Below are 18443 nucleotides of genomic sequence, written 5' to 3'. Positions count from 1 at the left end.
GATGGGGACCTGAGGCACAGAGTGACTCTCTCAGATCACACGGGAAGCCTGTGGCAGAGCAGGGATTTGAATCTAGGTCTCCAAGGTCCCAGGCTAGTTCCTAATCACTGGACCGCCCTTATTCTTCCTCTACATCCCTGGTGTCCAAGTATAGCCAAGTAGCCACACTCAGCTGGCTAAATAGCCACATGTGGCTTAGTGGCTAGCATGTTGGACACCACACTGCGGCTGTGTCTAGACTGGCAAGTTTTTCCGCAAAATCATCTGATTTTGCGGAAAAACTTGCCAGCTGTCTACACTGGCCATTTGAATTTCCACAAGAACACTGACGATCTCATGTAAGATTGTCAGTGTTCTTGCAGAAATACTGTGCTGCTCCCGTTTGGGCAAAAGCCCTCTTGCACAAATCATTTGCGCAAGAGGGCCAGTGTAAACAGCACAGGACTGTTTTCCGCAAAAAAGCCCTGATGGCTAAAATGGCAATCGGGGCTTTTTTGCGCATAACCGCGTCTAGATTGTCCATGGACGCTTTTCCGCAAAAAGTGTTTTTGCGGAAAAGCGTCCTGCCAATCTAGACGCGATTTTCCGAAAATGCTTTTAACGGAAAACTTTTCCGTTAAAAGCATTTCTGGAAAATCATGTTAGTGTAGACGTAGCCTGCATTTTTTGTGTTAAATCACAGGCTAAGGACATGATCCTGCTCCCTCTTTACCCCTGAGAATTTTGCCTTGATTTCCATGGGATTGTAGGATCCGGTAACTTTTTAATGGATTTCTAGTCTCTGCAGGCTGCCTTGTCGGACTGGATCTTTATATTGTTTGTTTTTTGCAGACACACCTGTATAGTCCCAGGCATTGTCTCAGAGCAAACCAAGCCAAAACAAACCAACAAAACCCCTGAAGTGAAGCATAGGCAAGAGAACTTAAAATAACATCAAAATTATTTTTAATAATCATTTTAATTAGCATAGGCTTTTAAGCCACTCTCACAATTAGCTACTTAGGCAAACGAACTGTCTGTAATATACAATAATGCCCCTGTTCAGTACATTTTTAGTGGGAGGATATACTTAAGAGCACTATACAAATAAATGCGAATGTCCATGCAGATCAATACTCGCCCGTAAACTGAAGAAATGGTCTGAAGTGCATTTATATTACACAGGGGTCTTGAAAGGTTATTTAGACAGTCAGCAAGTGAGAGCCAAGATTATAGCCATGTTTTATCCGGCAGCTTTATAACAGTCCTGGCCAGCCAAGAGGTGTAGACGTAGAATGTCAGTAATACAACCACAGCCTTTCCGAGGCTCTATTTAAAGAGGCGAGGCTCACCCCAAAGCCGCTTTGTCAGCCTCCCTGCACAACCTGGAGTCGGGGCAATGGGCCAGAACAATCCCACGCTCTTCCTCTTGGCTGGGGTGGCTGTTCCACCTCCAGCTTCCGCGGAGACATTTCAACTAACCAGCCAGCGCATGGTTTGAATTTAGCTCTATTTTAATATTGGCTTCCCTGTTCCGATCTTTAATTTACTGCGCTCTTCCCTAGGACAGTGGCTAAGGTTTGCAACCAGCTATTTCTGCTCTATCAGAATAAAATATCCTTGAAGCAGGAAGAACTGTTCCTCTTCCCACCGCCGCCAATGTTATTCAAAGGAGAAGAAACAATCTCATCATGATTCATTTGGTTGCTGGGCTGTATTTCTGTCACTAGGATTTCAAGCTAGACATGCAAACGCATTTGGCATTATAAAGTCTGTCTGGTCTCTGCCCTCAGTAATTTAATTAGTTCATTACTTAAAACTTTACTGGCAGTTGTATTGCTGTTTGCAAATCTATGTTTTATTGAAGCAACGATTAACGGTCAAAGCCCAGTTATCTGAGACAAGAAGCGGAATTTGCCCCGAATAGCATCAATTTACTGCTATTCACTGATCAGTAGTAAATTCTTATGCTTCTGAATCAGTGAAGGACAATCTAAGCTAGTGAGTGGTCCCTCCTTCATCGCAGCGGGCCACAAGACGGCCCCTAGGACAGGGTAGCTTTGCTAATTGTGCTCGCGTCCCTAAAATGTTCAGGCTGTGTCGATTGAACCGTAGTAGCGCTTTGATTTAATGCAAAGGGAGCGCCCGGCTCTCAGTCGCTGCTGTGTGCAATCAGCACACGCCTCACCTCGCGTGCCCCAGCTAGGAGGAAACAAGCGGTGCCGATGGAAACCAGCGGCATTGTGGGCGACGGTGAACAAAATGTCTTGTGGGCCACACCTAGAACCCCGATGGGCCGCAGGCTCCCCACCGCTGCTTTAAATTGTTCTTCAGCTGGAAGAGGGCGGCCTTATGGCTAAAGCATAGGACTGTGAGGTTTCATTCACCTGCTGTTTGTAACCAATAAATGATCCAACCTCTTCCCCCTTCTCCCCCCTCCCCGAGGGTGGAACGTGATTGTATCTCCTCAAAGTCACTCTTAGGACACTTCCTTGCAGCTCCTGTGCAAACTGGGCGGCAGCAGGTCAGCTGCAGTTCACCTACTGTTCAGCAGCCCAGGGAGTTTCTTGCACTCCAGGCTGTCATGTAGGAATGGGGTACTTTGTGGCAGCACAGGAGTACTAGGAACGGGGTAGTGTGTGGCAGCACAGGGGAACTGAGAATGGGGTACTGTGTGGCAGCACAGGGGTACTGGGAATGGGGTAGTGTGTGGCAGCACAGGGGTACTGGAAACGGGGTACTGTGTGGCAGCACAGGGGTACTAGGAACAGGGTACTGTGTGGCAGCACAGGGGTACTGGAAACGGGGTAGTGTGTGGCAGCACAGGGGTACTGGAAACGGGGTAGTGTGTGGCAGCACAGGGGTACTAGGAACAGGGTACTGTGTGGCAGCACAGGGGTACTGGAAACGGGGTAGTGTGTGGCAGCACAGGGGTACTGGAAACGGGGTAGTGTGTGGCAGCACAGGGGTACTAGGAACAGGGTACTGTGTGGCAGCACAGGGGTACTGGAAACGGGGTACTGTGTGGCAGCACAGGGGTACTGGGAATGGGGTACTGTGTGGCAGCACAGGGGTACTGGAAACGGGGTAGTGTGTGGCAGCACAGGGGTACTGGGAATGGGGTACTGTGTGGCAGCACAGGGGTACTGGAAACGGGGTAGTGTGTGGCAGCACAGGGGTACTGGAAACGGGGTAGTGTGTGGCAGCACAGGGGTACTGGAAACGGGGTACTGTGTGGCAGCACAGGGGTACTGGGAATGGGGTACTGTGTGGCAGCACAGGGGTACTGGGAACCAGGTACTGTGTGGCAGCACAGGGGTACTAGGAATGGGGTACTGTGTGGCAGCACGGGGGTACTGGAAACGGGATAGTGTGTGAGAGCATGGGGGTACTAGAAATGGGGTATTGTGTGGCAGCCCAGCGGTACTCCTGGCTTCAGTAGCTAGCTCTGCCACTGACTCACTGCGTTACCTATCACACGTCTTTGTGCCTCTGCTTGCCTACCTGTGCAGCAGGAATGGCACTTCTCTCCGCCCGGGAGCTCTGTGTGTTTGACTCCTGGCTGGCAGGCACTGGGGAAGGCTGCGTGTCATTGTCATCAGGGGAGTGGATGAAGCTTTGCCTTGTTTTGGCGGAGTGCTGCTGCGCCTCAAGAATGTAGCAGGCAGTGTCTGAGTAGCACACTGCATCCGTGCACGCCGGTTACATCTGCAGCTCCATCCCCCCCTGGCAGGGACAACCCAGGTGTTCCTGAGAAACCACAGGCAAAAAATCTCCAGGAACGGGGTCAAATTTGCCCAAGTGCCCGAGTCCCATTTTCTCTATCAACATGAAATCGCATGCACGTGTTCGGACACGTCCCGCGTGGCGCCTGGTTGCTCTGCGCGCTGCTCCTCTGTGGAGACAGTCACGTGACTAGCCCTTTAGACCCCAGAGAGACAGTGACTGCCCTGTCGCACCTTAGGAGGAAATGATGCTTCATTGGCCAAAAGCAGCCCCCTTCTGTCTAAGAGAGAGGGGCGTGTTACTGTAGAACAAATGGCTCTCTGAACCCCACGGTAAATAAATTAGTGACACAGAGGCAAAGCGGTTCCTGGGGTAGCTCCAGGATGGGGGTTACATCAGCAAATGAAGCACGCTAGGGCTGTGTCTACACTGGCATGAATTTCCGGAAATGCTTAAAACAGAATAGTTTTCGTTATAAGTATTTCCGGAAAAAGAGCGTCTACATTGGCAGGCTGCTTTTCCGGAAAAGCCCTTTTTCCAGAAAAGCATCTGTGGCTAATGTAGATGTGCTTTTCCGGAAGAGAGCCCCGATCATCATTTTCGTGATCGGGGCTTTTTTCTGGAAAAGACTACTGGGCTGTCTACACTGGCCCTTTTCCAGAACAGTGTTCCGGAATAAGGACTTATGCTCGAGCAGGAGCAGAATAGTTTTTCCGGAATAGCGGCTGATTTTGTACAGTAGAGCATCGTTGCTTTTCCGGAAATTCAAGGGCCAGTGTAGACAGCTCGCAGCTTATTCCAGAAAAGCGGCTGATTTTCCGGAATAAGTAGCCCAGTGTAGACACAGCCTAGGAGAGGATTCAGAAAAGAGCTACAAGGCTGAGGGCAGGGCTAGAAAAACAATGGCAGATCGCAAACGGCTGCTCAGGGTACGTCTCCATGGCCAAGTTTTGTCAACAGAACTGATGCCCGGGCCTGAAAGTCGACAGAACAAAAATCGCCAGAGGGTGTTCATGCTCGCTCCCTCTGTCCAGAGATCATGGCCACGCAGCAGGCGCCCTCATCGCCCGTGTGAGCAATGCACTGTGGGTAGGTATCCCACAGTGCAGTGTCTGTGCATCTCAGGTCTCCCACAGCCTCCTCAGCTGCTGGGAGCAGCATCGTGAGTAGCTCTGGGAGCTCTCCGGGCTGAGGAATGTCAAAGCAGAACAGCAGCCTGTCCCCCTCCCTCGCAGCAGCCCTCTGCCCGCCTGCCGCTGTGTTCCTAGTGCAGGGCAGAACAGGAGCATGCCACCGATTTCTTATTTGTGCTCCAAACGGAGCAGCTCACTCAGCTGCCAGGTACATCCGGGAACTGTGAAAGGGGAGGGGTGCATGATCCGAAGCCCTGCTGTGTTTTGGGTGGGGCAGCAGTCCCGACCCCACACTGTGGCCGTCAGAGATGGCCTTTAGCAGACGGCAGGGCCGCACACAGAGAAGCAGTGCTTAAGCAGACGTTCTCGCTCTGATGCAGAAATTACTGAGAGAGGTTCTTTGGCCTGGGTTAGGCAGGCGGTCAGACGAGATCATCAAAATGGTCCCTGCTGACCTCATAGATTTTAATCATGCTTTTGCCTTCCTCTGTTTTCCATGCACGCCAACATCAGAACAGGGAAATGCCATTCATGTGCTCCATTGGCCATGCTGCGTGATGTTGATGGTGTTAAGCAAACAGAGTGACGGGGAGTCGTGTCCTGTCCCAGGAGTGCAGTGGTACCTGGACACGTGTTTTTCAGACGCCACAACGGGCTTTTTTCCAAGCACCTTCCCTAAAGAGTCACCATTGTCTTTTGTGATCTTAATCAACGCTCCCAAGCAAAATACTGCTAAGAATTTAATAGAGTTAGCGCTGGGAGTGTATTACTCTTTATACCGTGAATCAAAGGTTATAGTTTAAAACCACAAATAGCTACATTGTGTGGTGTTTGTCCATTGGCCCCTGCTGTGTTAGGCATTGCTTATGCAAATGTTAAACGTGGCCCCAGCTCCCCCCAAAATCTTACACTTGTGTTTTAGATGCGTTGTAATGAGTGAGAGCAGGCCTGCTGCCAGAGGGGACAAAAGGGGCAACTGCCCCAGGCCTGGCTATTCAAAAGGGAGCAGCCGTAGGGACGCCCGGAGCTCCAGGCTCTTTAAATTGCCATTGGAGCGCTGCGCAGTGGAGCAAACCAGGAGCGTGGAGCAAACCCCTGCCCGCTTTGCTCAGTGGCCTGGCCAGGCTGTGCCAATCCTCTGCAGACTGGAGCACTGGAAATGCAATGGGGCTAGCAATGCTCCAGAGCTGCCCAGAACTGCCTGGGAACAAAGTCTCCTCCACCCTTGTCACTGAAAGCGAGGGGGGTTCCCGTTCTCTCTGACAACACGAGCACGCAGCCTGGATCTGCCACACAGGTTAGTTCTTCCACTTCCCTCATGTGTTTTCCTCCTCTCCCTTGCAGTACGTGGTTATCCCGACACGACGGGCGACCGCCGTGGCCTTGCAGAGCTTCACTTCGCACCTGCTGGGAGATGCCGGCAGCCCCTACCTGATTGGATTCGTAAGTGCATGGCGGGGGTATGGGCAGGGTGTGAGTGTGTGTGTGGTACGTGCATACACGTACGTACTAACTTAGTGCTGGGAACAAGGTGCCACATTAAACTGCTCAGTGCTTACCAACAGAACTGGGCCCATGTGGGGAGCACCAATGCAAGAGTCATAGAATCCTAGGGCTGGAAGAGACCTCAGGAGTCCAGCCCCCTGCCCAAAGCAGGACCAACCCCAACTAAATCCGCCCAGCCAGGGCTTTGTCAAGCTGAGACTTAAAAACCTGTAGGGATGGAGATTCCACCACCTCCCTAGGGAACCCAGCCCAGCGCTTCCCCACCCTCCTAGGGAAATAGTTTTTCCTAATATCCAACCTAGACCTCCCCACTGTAACTTGAGACCATTGCCCCTTGTTCTGCCATCCATCCGTCACTACTGTGAACAGCCTCTCTCCATCCTCTTTGGAACCTCCCTTCAGGAAGTTGAGGGCTGCTATCAAATCCCCCCTCACTCTTTGCTTCTGCAGATTAAACAAGCTCATATCCCTCAGCCTCTCCTCATAGGTCATGTGCTCCAACCCTCTAATCATTTTTGTCGCCCTCCGCTGGATCCTCTCCACTGTGTCCACATCCTTTCTACAGTGGGGGCCCCAGAACTGGACATAATACTCCAGATGTGGCCTCCCCAGAGCCGAATGAAGGGGAACAATCACTTCTCTAGACCTGCTTGGCAATGCTCCTCCTAATACAACCTAATAATCCAAGTCCAAATGCGTTCATTCTCCCTTATTCCTCAAAAATTGAGGTTTACAGGATCTTGCGGAAAAGGGTTTTTTTCGGACAAATGGCCCGTCTACGCGGGACTTTTTAGCAGCAAAAATCTCTTCCGCAAAAAGAATCAGAAGAAGATATGCAAATGAGCATTCATTTGCATATCCTCTTCCACCCAAAAAACCACAGTGTAGACCTAGCCCGGGGGTGAGCTACTTTCTGTTTCACGATAGCCACAATTGTCTTTTTAAAGAACTTTGCAGTAACTTGCCAAAATTGACACCACAGTCCTGTTGAACAGCATAGGGAGACCCTGGTCAGCCCCCAGGAAGCCCCTGAGGGTCCCCCCTTTGCTGCTGATGTGCACTAAAGCACTTTGCAAAGGAGAGAGACCCATTCTACAGATGGGATGGCAAACTGAGGCACAGAGCCAGCTAACTAGCTTGTCCAGAGAGCCAGCAGTAGTGTCTGGTATAAAACAGGGAAACCTGTGCTCTGTCCCCTAGGCTGCATTGTTGCGAGTCTAGTAAAGTTGCGTGGATGTTCATTGAGGGTCAAAGCTGGTACATAGTTAACTCCTCGTGTGCCAGAGCATGGCAGCGTATTTCCCCCAAAGTGCCTTTTTTTCTTAGCTCTTCCCAGCCACGTCTCTAGTGCCGTCTACAGATCTATTATTGGGACGAATAAGAAGTGTTTCTAGGTTTGTGCGCACATATGTAACCCACGCACCTAGTGTGGCTGACTGTCCCATGTGGTGGCATTTAGACCACATACAGTGAGAGTTAAGCACAAGGGAGCTCTAGAGCCTAAGGTGAAAGCCAGCTGGCTTTACAGCTCAAGTGGTAGAGGCTCCTATGCTAAACTCTAGGGGTGCATCTAGACTGGCAAAAACTTGCCAGCTGTCTACACTGGCCACTTGAATTTGCGCAAGAGCACTGACTTTGTAATGTACAAAATCAGTGCTTCTTGCGCAAATACTTTCCCGCTAACGGCTTTGCGCAAGAGGGTTTTTCTTGCTCAAGAAGGGGCGGTGTAGACAGCTCCTTCTGGCACAAGAGCCTCTTCTGCAAAAATGGTGGCTCATTAGGTATGCAAATGAGGCTCGGCGATATTCCACGCTTAGCCTCATTTGCATATTTCTCGTGCAAGAAGCCGCTAGTGTAGACATAGCCTAGAGGTCCACAGTTCAAATCTGCCCCATGGTGGTTACACACAGATAGGCCTGTTTTCAGGGGGTGGTTTTACCAGATTTCCATACATGAACAGCAGTTTTCCTTGGTCTCCTGACATAATCCTTCAGGTCAGGAAACGCAAGTGTGTTTTGGAACGCTCCTGGTCACTATCCGAGCACAACCCGTGTTTTCCTCCTTCGTCCTCACTTCTGCTTCCAGGCCTAGCAGTGACAGTGACCAGCGGTTTGTAGCAGACACTTGCCTTTGAGCTGCCAAGGAAATTCCATGCGTTGACACAAGCTTCAGTATCTCCTAATCCCACCTCTGCCCTCTCCCGGAGACTGCCCTTCCCTTCTCTTCGCCCAGTTGGAACAGCTTGGGTAGTGTGAAGTGTTCCTGCTGCTGACGTCATTTCAGCCCCGGTGCTCTATACACGTCCTCATTTTGGAGCCCAGGGCCTGGCAATCTGGCACCCGGATGTGTGTTCATTTCCAGGACAGGAGCTTTGATTACCTGGCTGGAAGGGGACTGCAGCAGATTCTTTGCCCTATTAACCCATCTTGCCCCAAAACAGAGGGTCGCAGTGACTAAAATGTAGGTTGTCTGCAGTGTTCCCTGAAAGCTGTGCGCTTTTAGGGCTACCCAGGAGAGATTGAAATGCTGCCCAGCTGTTTAGCAGAGTGCCCACAGCTAGGCTTTTTGTTTGTCCTGGTGGTGCACATTCACATGTGCATTGGTGCACATAAAATTATTCCATGCATGGATGAAAAGAATTCGCCTCCGGATGAAAAAAGATGAATAGGAACATTGGTCACCAAACAATCAATTCTAGGCAAAGCCGGACTGTTTTGTTACTTTAAAAGAGCTTTGTGTGATTCTTAATAGTTCCTGGAAAAATTTTAGCCATAAACCCGTCACTTCTCACCTCCCACCTGTGCCCCAAGTCCATTATTTGAGTGGGCTGATAAGCTGAATCTAATGAGCTACTTAAATAGCACAAATGCTAATGACTTTCCTTTAACAAGTAGTCAACAGAACAGTGTTAATTATCACGGGTGCTGAGTTGTACCAAGATAGAGCAGCACTAGATCAGCAACATAGCAAAGGAAAATCAGAGTAAATGCAGCGTTTGGGATACGACGTTAATGGAAATTATAATTGGAACTGTAGGTTTCTCAGGCCTTTTGGTCTGGTTTGAAGTGGTCTCATTGCGGATTAATTTTTGAAGCACTTTCTGGTTCTTAGCCATTCACATGAATAGTCTTAAATACAGATGGAAGGTCACTACATGGCAGAATTGTGTACAGACTAGGTCTACTGAGAGCTATTTAGGGGGTTAGCTACACATGAAAGTTAATCTGGAATGGAATGGGGTGGGGGTATGATAATCTAAAGCAGATTCGTGCTCTAGTTTTGGGGTAAGTGCTTGTTATTCCAGAATTGCTGTTCCAGATGAATTCCCTCTGTAGATGCTCTTATTCTGGAACAAACGTGCCTATTGCCAAGTTAATTTAATCCATTGTGGAAGAGGATTATTTTGGAATTATATTCACACTCTTCTTTAATCTTTAAATTCACACTCAATCGTCATCTGAATTAATTTCCCAGTGTAAAAAAGTCTCAAAAGTGCCTTATTCCAGGTCTCATTGGATTTGACATTGCCTGCGTCTGGCCCCATTGCCCCTTGGTATATTTCTTGACACGTTTCACCATAGTTCGTATGTCCCCATCGGAGTGGTAATAGGAATATGATGAATATTAAGAACCTGAAACCAATGCTGCTGTCCCGTTCATATAGAGGGTGTCTTACAACAAGCCCTTTATAGCACTTTGTGCTGCAGTTTCAGTGAAGTCCCCGTATATCTTATAGTCCTATAACCTTTTCTTTTGAATTGTTTTCTCTGCTACGGTGCTTCTTATAATGGTTCTTACCCGCTGCCTCACTGTGTTTGGCTTTAGGGCTGCGAGTCGGGGATTCAGTCGGGGGTATAAGATTTTCTCCCACTCGAATTAGTTGGTGTCTTTAAATCTCAAACTTAAATGTCATTTATTTCTGTTGGGTTGTGCTTGAAACCTGCTGCTCTTATCACAGAGGATCCTGCTTCGTTAGATGAAGCTATTCAGAGTCGGGGGAGGAGAGGGAAATCTCCCTGCACAACCTTTCGCTGTTCCTAGACTTGAAATGTCGGCTTTTTAAAGGCTAGTACATGTGCGGCTAGTTTGGAAAGCGTCTAATGGGCCTCGGTACAGGTTTCAGGAGGAGTCTGCAGTACAGCATCCCTGCTGTGCTTGGCGCTAGTTGTCTTCTTGCCAGCAGCATCAGCAAAAAAAGCTGCAGTATCGGCACTGACATTTAAATATCCATTTCTAGTGGAGCATCGCTGTTACAGCGCGTGCCATGTTAGAAGCTGATTTTTATTAGATCATTGACCAGCAAATGCTAAGATATGATTAATGCTTTGCCTAAATATGTTACATAAACTACATTTTAGCCACCAAGCTTTCCAGAAGATTGGAATAAATAATGCCACTCTGTTATATTTCTGTCACCCATGAGGCATGTCCACTGTCATATCCTCACTTCCATGAAGGCAACGTCGATACTGCAGCCTTCTTCTGCAAAAACTTATGCAAATGAAGAATATGAGTAGAATATCGCCGTGTTTCATTTGCATAATGAATGAACAGCCGTTTTTGCGCAAAAAAGAGCAGTGTAGATGGCTCCTTTTTGCACAAAACCCCCCTCTTGCGCAAGAGCTGTTCTTCCTAAAAAAATGAGGAAGACCAGCTCTTGCACAAGAGGAGGGTTTTGTCCAAAAAGGAGCCATCTACACTGCTCTTTTTTTTTTTATTGGCGCAAAAGCCTCTTGTGCAAAAACGGCTGCTCATTAATTATGCAAATGAAGCATGGCAATCTTCTACTCCACGCTTCATTTGCATAAGCGTTTGCAGAAGAAGGCGGCAGTATAGACGTAGCCGAAGTGTCGAAGGCGGGAATGTCGTTGGCACGGTAATGCCACTCAGTGCTTTTGTCCTTGGAGCGCCAGTGTAATCGGCACTCTCAGCCGATAGTGCAGCTTGCTCATACAGCAGATCTCGCGGTTAGCTCATAAAGAAAGATACAGGCATGGTTCAGCAACAAAGGCACTCAACCAGGGTTATTGGCCCCAAGGCACAGTTCTAGTACCTCAGCTCCGGGGTTACAGGAATACTGACAGACGAGTGCTCTGTGGCAAGGAGTGGTCCAGTCAGCAGCGGAAGTTTCTGCAGTTTCCTCAGGCACACAAAGGGTTAAGGCGAGACACCCCGACTGAAACAAACAACTGGGATAAACATCGTACGTTCCACTTTACGTGTTTCATGGCACCTGTTTGCCTCTCCGTGGTCCTGGTATTTTGGGCAAAACATCCCTGTTCGTTGTTTTGTCAAACCAACTTATCTTGTAATAGCTCAGGAGGTATCTGTACTCACTGGAGCATGTTGGCATAAATATCTAGTTCCTAATCAACTAGCAACAACTTTGCCCAATTCACCTACTAGATGCTTACGTGGCTGCAGGGCCTGATTTTAGTTCGCAATTTTTGGCTCAGGCCTCAGACCTGACACCAGGCCCCATGTTCCAGGCTACTAGCGTAACCCATGCACCTAGAGGGTGTGGGTCACTGTCCCTTGGAGTGGCACTTAGACCACTTACCACGAGAGATAAGAACAAGGGAGCCCTACAGCCTAAGCTGAGCACCAGCTGGCTTTTAGCTCAAACGCTCCTACACTAAGCTCCAGGGGGCCCAGGTTCAAATCCACCTAGTGGCAATTACATTAGCACACCTTCTCCCTTCCCCCCCACATTTAAGTCATGCCTCTTCTTTGGCAGAAGGAAACAGCTGCTATGCCTGGAAGTTGTTCGGGCAAGGCTCTTTGTTCGGTGTTTGTTGCAGCATGTAGCACAATGGGTCCTTGTTCCAGGACTGGGATCCCCTAGGCATGATTGCAAGACAAATAACGGGCACGCGATAGAACAGAAAGCGAAGAGAACAGGGGTCTCTCCTCAGAAGAATGTGTGGTCCTTGAAAAGCTTTGACATTGAAGCCCTCCCCCCGCAACAAACATACAGAGTTAAGTTGCACGGAATTCAATGCACCTGCTGTTAGATGATAGGTATAACCAGCCCTTATAGACATTGCTTGAGGGCAATGGTCCCTCTAATTTTTTTCACCCATGTGTAGGGTTGCCAGGTACTTTCACAAAAAATCTCAAAAATCCCAAACATGGCAGCCTTCCGTCCAGTATTTTCCGGAGGTTTTTTACCAAACAGAAGACGCAATTGCAGGACTGTCCGGGCAAAAACCAGACACCTGACAACCCTACCCATGTGCAGAATACATTTTTCTATGTGCACCAAAGCATGTGCAAATGTGCACCATCAGTAGAAACCAAAAACCTACCTGCGGGTGTTCTGCTAAACAACTGGGTGGCATTGGAATCGCTCTTGAGTTCACAGCTTACAGGGAACACTGCAGCAGGGTCATATTTCCCCATGTTGCGGTGCAGACTCATTAATAGTCTTGGTTAGCACATAGTCAGATGCCAAAGCAGTGTGGAGAGGGAGGGGGGAGGACAAAGGGGGAGGAGTGTGGGAATAATGAGGCGGCAGGTCAAAAGAGGTAAGGAAAAGAGAACTCTTCATAAACCCCTCTCTGCAAATGAACCGAGGTCTCCTGAACAGAGACGAATGGTGTATACAGAGTAAGTGTCTTAAAACCCATGGAGGGGACACAATATTTAACACAGAGACATTCCCAACTGAAAGCTCAGCCCCCTTGTGGGGAATGATAATCCATTTCTGCAGCACGCCGAGCCTTGCACTTTGAGTAACGTTGTTGGTTGGGTTTTTGTGCCCTTCTCTCTTAGATCTCAGACCTGATACAACAAAGCACAAAGGAGTCCCCGCTCTGGGAGTTCCTCAGCCTGGGCTACGCACTCATGCTCTGCCCCTTGGTCGTCGTCCTCGGAGGGATGTTTTTCCTGGCCACGGCCCTCTTCTTCCTCAGCGACCGCGCCAAAGCTGAACAACAGTGAGTAGCCAGGCCACCAGGGATGGGGGAGGATGGGAGCATGTGATCTGCTACCGCAGCTACGTTTGGAGTGTTTCACCAAGCCCTTCAGGAAAGGACGCAGCAGAGCACACGATGCCACAACAGGCACCGGGCGTTGTTTTTGCATCCTTTATACGTTTCTGCGTCCAGGGGTTCTCAGCCCTCCCGGGGGCTAGCACCAGATTTCAGACTTGCAGCCTCCTTTGGTTTGTTTTTTTTAATGCGTGGCTGTCCAGGGTGCACCGAAATCTTGGCCATTTAGCTTACAATGGAGCATTGCATGCTGGGAGCTGTAGTCTTCTGGGGCCACTTAAAGAAGGGAATGAGCATGAGCCACCTTGTAGAGCTCAATGGTCAGCTTTTACCTCAGGGTTACACAACTGGGCCACCTTCGCACTACACGGTATGGGAAATAGTCCAACGGAACAACTGAGAAAATGAAAACCATTGGGGGAGGGAGGGTGTCGAGGGGAGCTAATAAATCTAGATCTGGAGTCACTATATGGAAGTCTTTCCTGGTTCCTAACTACTGCTTATAAAAAAGTGATGTGTTGTCCAGTAAGGACACCGATTCGGAGCACTTCACTCTTGGCAACGCCAGTAGTTCAGACGATGTGCCCACGTGACACACACCATTTTGGGTTAGTTTCTCTCGTCACCCTTGCACAAGGATATGACTCCGGGTGTATTCTGGTCCTGCAGTGAACACTGGCAGGTGCGTGGGCTGGTGTTTGCCCTAGAGCAGCTTTTGTTGTTGCTGCTGCTTGTGCAGATGGTGATGTTACTTGCCTTGACATCTGCACAAGCAGATGTAGAGACGTTGGCCGAGTGCAGCCTCCCTCGATGCAGTTCAGGCGGCCACTGGCCTGGTGCCAGCGCAGCACATCTGCTTTAGGAGCTTGTGCCGGTGTAGCAACGCTGCTGTTGTCGTCACCCCACTTCGGATCTCCTCAGGTGTGCGCCTGTCTGCAAGCCACGCGGTGGGGAGAGAGGAAACCCTGTTATAATGTTAAAAAGCCATGTGCCCGCCCTGATAGCAATGAGAAATCTAAGCTCGGAATGAGGTGCTGGAGGTACTGCACGTTGTGAATACCTGGAAATAGGTAAAAGCCGGCTGTGACACAGTGGATAACGGAGCACAGGCGGTGCTTGCACACCCGTGGGCAGCTGAATCACTGTTTCTGTCAGCAGGAATAGTTCCGCTGTTCCCGTTCCTCGTTTTTAGTCCCTAGGGATCATGGGCCCACCCTGTTATTTGCTCTGCCGACGCACAGTGTGAAGGGTTATGCCAAGCTGCAAAAGCTCACAAGCTGGGTTATGCCAAGAGGCAGCGCGTGAGTGAAACAGCCAGGTGGATGGAGAGGGAAGAGAATGAGGGGGGATGAGCCAAGATGTCATACGTGAAGCAACCGGCTCGGCTTCTTCACCCCCCACCTTCGAATAAATTGGTGATTTATTCTTCACCAATAACTGCGGGAAGGGACACATCTTCTAAGCAGGGTGCAACGTGTTTCTAAGTGGTCGCTGACCTGGATCCTGGCACGTCCCCTGTAACTGAATTCCAGCCTTGTACAATCAGAGACTTTAACCTGGCTTTGGGGCGTCCTGCGCTGCTGCGTTTAGCTGAGTGGTAGCCCATTAAAGCAGACGGCACCTAACCATGTGGTAATTGTGGGGATGCAGGGAGATGAACGGATGCATCCAATACAGCAAGGCGCTCAGCCCGGCATGCGTTGCCAGAGGGGGCCAGCGAGTCCAGGCTGGTAGCTGGATTTAATAACACTGACATCCAACATGGCCACGTTATGAGTTTAAAGCAAGCTCATTCGGGGGGGGAGGGGTGGCAGCAGCGTGAGGCTTTCCTTGTGCCCCCCCGTGAGAGCGAGTAGGGCTGAGCAACCTTCTCTGTACGTCGCTCAGTCTGATGCGCTGTCCCCTGTTGTGCGCATGAATAACTAGCGCCTGCATTAGTGCATTCGGAAGTGAGAACAACGGCTTTCGGGCAATGGCAGCTCAGACCCAGGTCGGACCTCTCTGTGGCTGGTGCATTCCCTGCAGCATGTGGCTGGAAGAGTCCTTATTTGGCCTGTGAACGCTTGTAGTGAAAATCCCCGAGCTGTTCGCTGCCCTTGCTAAGGTGCCAGAGTGCAGGGGCACATTTTACACAAGCCTTTGCCAGCTCAGCCCTGCCATGTGCAAGAGCCATTGGCTGGAGGGAGAAGGGGGGGGGGGGCTAGAGAGATACAAACCCACCTCTATGGCCGTGCTGTCCAACACGCTAGCCCCTAGCCACATGTGGCTGCTTGAGGGGTGATCTTCACTGCAAGATCATCTGGCAGAAATATGCTAATGATGAACTCATTAGCATAAGTTGCTATCTCATTAGCATATTTTGCCATGTCTTTTTGCGCAAGGGGTTTTTGCACAAAAAGAAGCAGTGTGGACGAGCGGGTTTTTTTTCCGCAAAACGGAGGCTTTTTTTGGCGCCAAAAAACCCTATTCACACTGCTTCTTTTTGAACAAACACCCCTTGTGCAAAAAGAAATGGCAGAAAATATGCTAATGAGATTGTGACTTATGCTAATGAGCCCATCATTAGCATATTTCCTGCCATAAGATCGCGCCGTGAAGACATCACTTGAGTGTAGCTAGTTCGCTAGAGCAGCATCCTCTAGTATAGTGACTACTGCTCCAGAACTGATTGGACGGCTCTGGGGGATGGGAGCTCCCAAGCGACCGTGTCCCTGGCCATCCACATGTGTCCCACTGCTTCTCTCCACGCTGACCGGAGCCCTCCTGTATGCCGCTCACATCCCGCGAGGCCCAGCTTCCTTCCCCTTCCTCATTCCATTTCAAACGCAGGCGAGCAACCTATTTATATTTCTGTCTCCCCTTCCGCATCCTTCCCCTTTCCATTCTCCGGCTGACTCGCTGCCGTTTGCGCAGCACAGTTATTCGGCCCGCACGCCTTCGCGGGCCGGTGCTGAGGGGCTCCACTAGAATACAGATGGACTCATTACTATAAGTCACGACTGGTCTCGCACCTGCTCGGCTTTTCTGTCCGCTGGGTTTTTCATTATGCCCCTGAACCGTTATTCCCTTGTTAAAAATCCTGGCCCGCAGTCACGCTCCTGGTAAAGTGCTCTGTCATAGCGGGACGGTGTCGTTGCTGCAGTGGTTAGGCCCATTACCAAAAACACCCAAACAAACTGTATTTTTAATATGTATTAGTAACCTTTGAGTTCTGATCCAAGCCAAGCCACTGCTGGGCCACACCCCCGGTGGGGTAGCATGCTGTCCCCCTTGCCAGCCTGTTCCTGGTTTGCTCAGCAGCATAGATCCCTTTGCCCGGCTCATGGGAATGGGAGGAAGGGCAGCAGGGCCTGGAGATTATTAGCATGTTAGCGATCCATGCTGGACTCCAGGTCGGCTCTCCGGCTACCATCTGTCCACATGCTTCCTGAATGGTGGAACCGGGCTGGGCGTACAGGGCATTAATGCATCCTCCGCTAGAATAGCTTCCCTTGCCAGGCCCGTCCCCAGTCCCACCCACCCCTCGGGGGCTGAGCACAGAGCATTGCTCCTTCAGGAAGCCCGTGTGCTCCTCCACCCAGGAGCCCGCTGCTCAATCAATTAGCAGGACTCCCCAGTGCACCCTGCCAAGTGAAATTGATTAACCTGCAGGCATCGAAAGCCCCCGCGTCACGCCTGAGATTAAACCCATTCATCACAGGTAGGGTCAGGTCTCACAGGCTCGAGGTCACAGCCCTGACTAATGACTAAAGATGGGGGCAAAGCTGGGTAATTCTGAGGCCTGGCGTCCTCCTCTGCTGAGGTGGGTCTGCCGCCTCTCGACTTGCCAGGCTGAAGGACAGTTCAGGGTTTTTGGCTGGTGCTTAGGAAAAATGTCCTCACCCGCCGTAAATAGAGCAGCCCCCTCCGAGCCGCTGTGAAAAGCTGCACAACCGCTTCCGCCACGCTTCCTTTTTAGACGAGAGAACGTACAAGATGAAACCTCCCGCCCGTCAATCCTGCGTAACGCCTTTATGCTCCTCTCAGCACCACGGCAGCTCGTGGCCTACTTTGTGGATGACTTTTTTAGCCTATTAAATCCAGTTGACAAAGCTTCCCTACTCCCCCACGGTAACGATGAACCAGAAAAAGCTCATGAGAAGAGCAGCACAACGAGCCTGCTTTCAAATGAGATTATTCTCAAATAATGGATCTTTCACGTACATCCCAGGCACTTGGAAATACACCAGCTGCAAGAGGCTTTCTATACATTTAGGAATGACACAGATGAGAACAATCAGTCCATAATGTAAGCTAATTACTTCTGGTGTGTTTTCATATATACATAAAATATAAGCCCCTCCCTCAAGTGATTAGAGAGTGGGACGGCTGTCGAGGCCTTGGCTGCCTATAGTAATTACAATTCTGTTGATCCGTTTAGTAAGGTCAGGAATATTAGCTCAGGGCCTTGCTCACATTCAGACTTGGACAGGTATATTGTTCACCTAAAATTCCTCCTGTGATTCCACTCGAAGGACTAAGGCATCGCTTCACGTGCTGTGGTCCTGCCTTGCACTGCGAGATTCTTTTGTGTTGCTCGCTGGGGTGGCTACAGGGTATTTCTGCTGGACTGAGCACCCTAAAATCCCCCTTACCCAAGTCACAGAGGTGGTGTGAAGCGTAGCTAGGCCGAGCTTCTTCCAGCGGGGCTGTGGGGTGTACCCAAGGACAGTATTGGGACCTGCATGGCCGAGTGCCTATAGCAAGCGAGTGTCAATTGAGCGATGAGGGTTTCACTCCTAGCTCTGCTGTGGCCTTAGCAGATGAAGTCAGCTCAAGCCTAATCATCTGAGGGCTCGTCTAAACTCCATTCCTCTTCCAAAAGAGGAATGTAAATTAACCCGATCGAAAATTCAAATCACGCGTGGATTTACAAATCTCGTGCTTCATTTGCATAATCGCGGGAGAGCGCTCTTTCAAAAAATGGTTTTTCGAAAAAGTTGCAGTCTAGAAGAGGTTCTTTTAAAAAAAACACCCTTTTTCGAAAGAGTCCGTACACCTGAAAAAAAAACTTTCGAAAAAGCGCTCTACGATTATGCAAATGAAGTGCGAGATTTGTAAATCATTT

General features: G+C 49.8%; 1 protein-coding gene across 3 annotated transcripts in view; it reads left to right on the top strand.

Annotated features, from left to right (window-relative positions):
* Positions 1 to 18443, top strand: part of SPNS2 (SPNS lysolipid transporter 2, sphingosine-1-phosphate) — a 200960-nt gene that overhangs the window by 161898 nt on the left and 20619 nt on the right. For all 3 annotated transcript variants that reach the window (XM_075904318.1, XM_075904317.1, XM_075904316.1), the window contains exons 10-11: positions 6183 to 6281; positions 13119 to 13282. In XM_075904318.1, the coding sequence (XP_075760433.1) occupies positions 6183 to 6281; positions 13119 to 13282 (263 nt within the window). The remainder of the gene's footprint in view (positions 1 to 6182; positions 6282 to 13118; positions 13283 to 18443) is intronic.

The sequence above is a fragment of the Pelodiscus sinensis genome, chromosome 21 (genome assembly GCF_049634645.1).
Source record: "Pelodiscus sinensis isolate JC-2024 chromosome 21, ASM4963464v1, whole genome shotgun sequence".
Taxonomy (NCBI): domain Eukaryota; kingdom Metazoa; phylum Chordata; order Testudines; family Trionychidae; genus Pelodiscus; species Pelodiscus sinensis.
The sequence above is the reverse complement of the archived record's forward strand: the minus strand, read 5'-3'. Positions and strand labels throughout refer to the sequence as shown.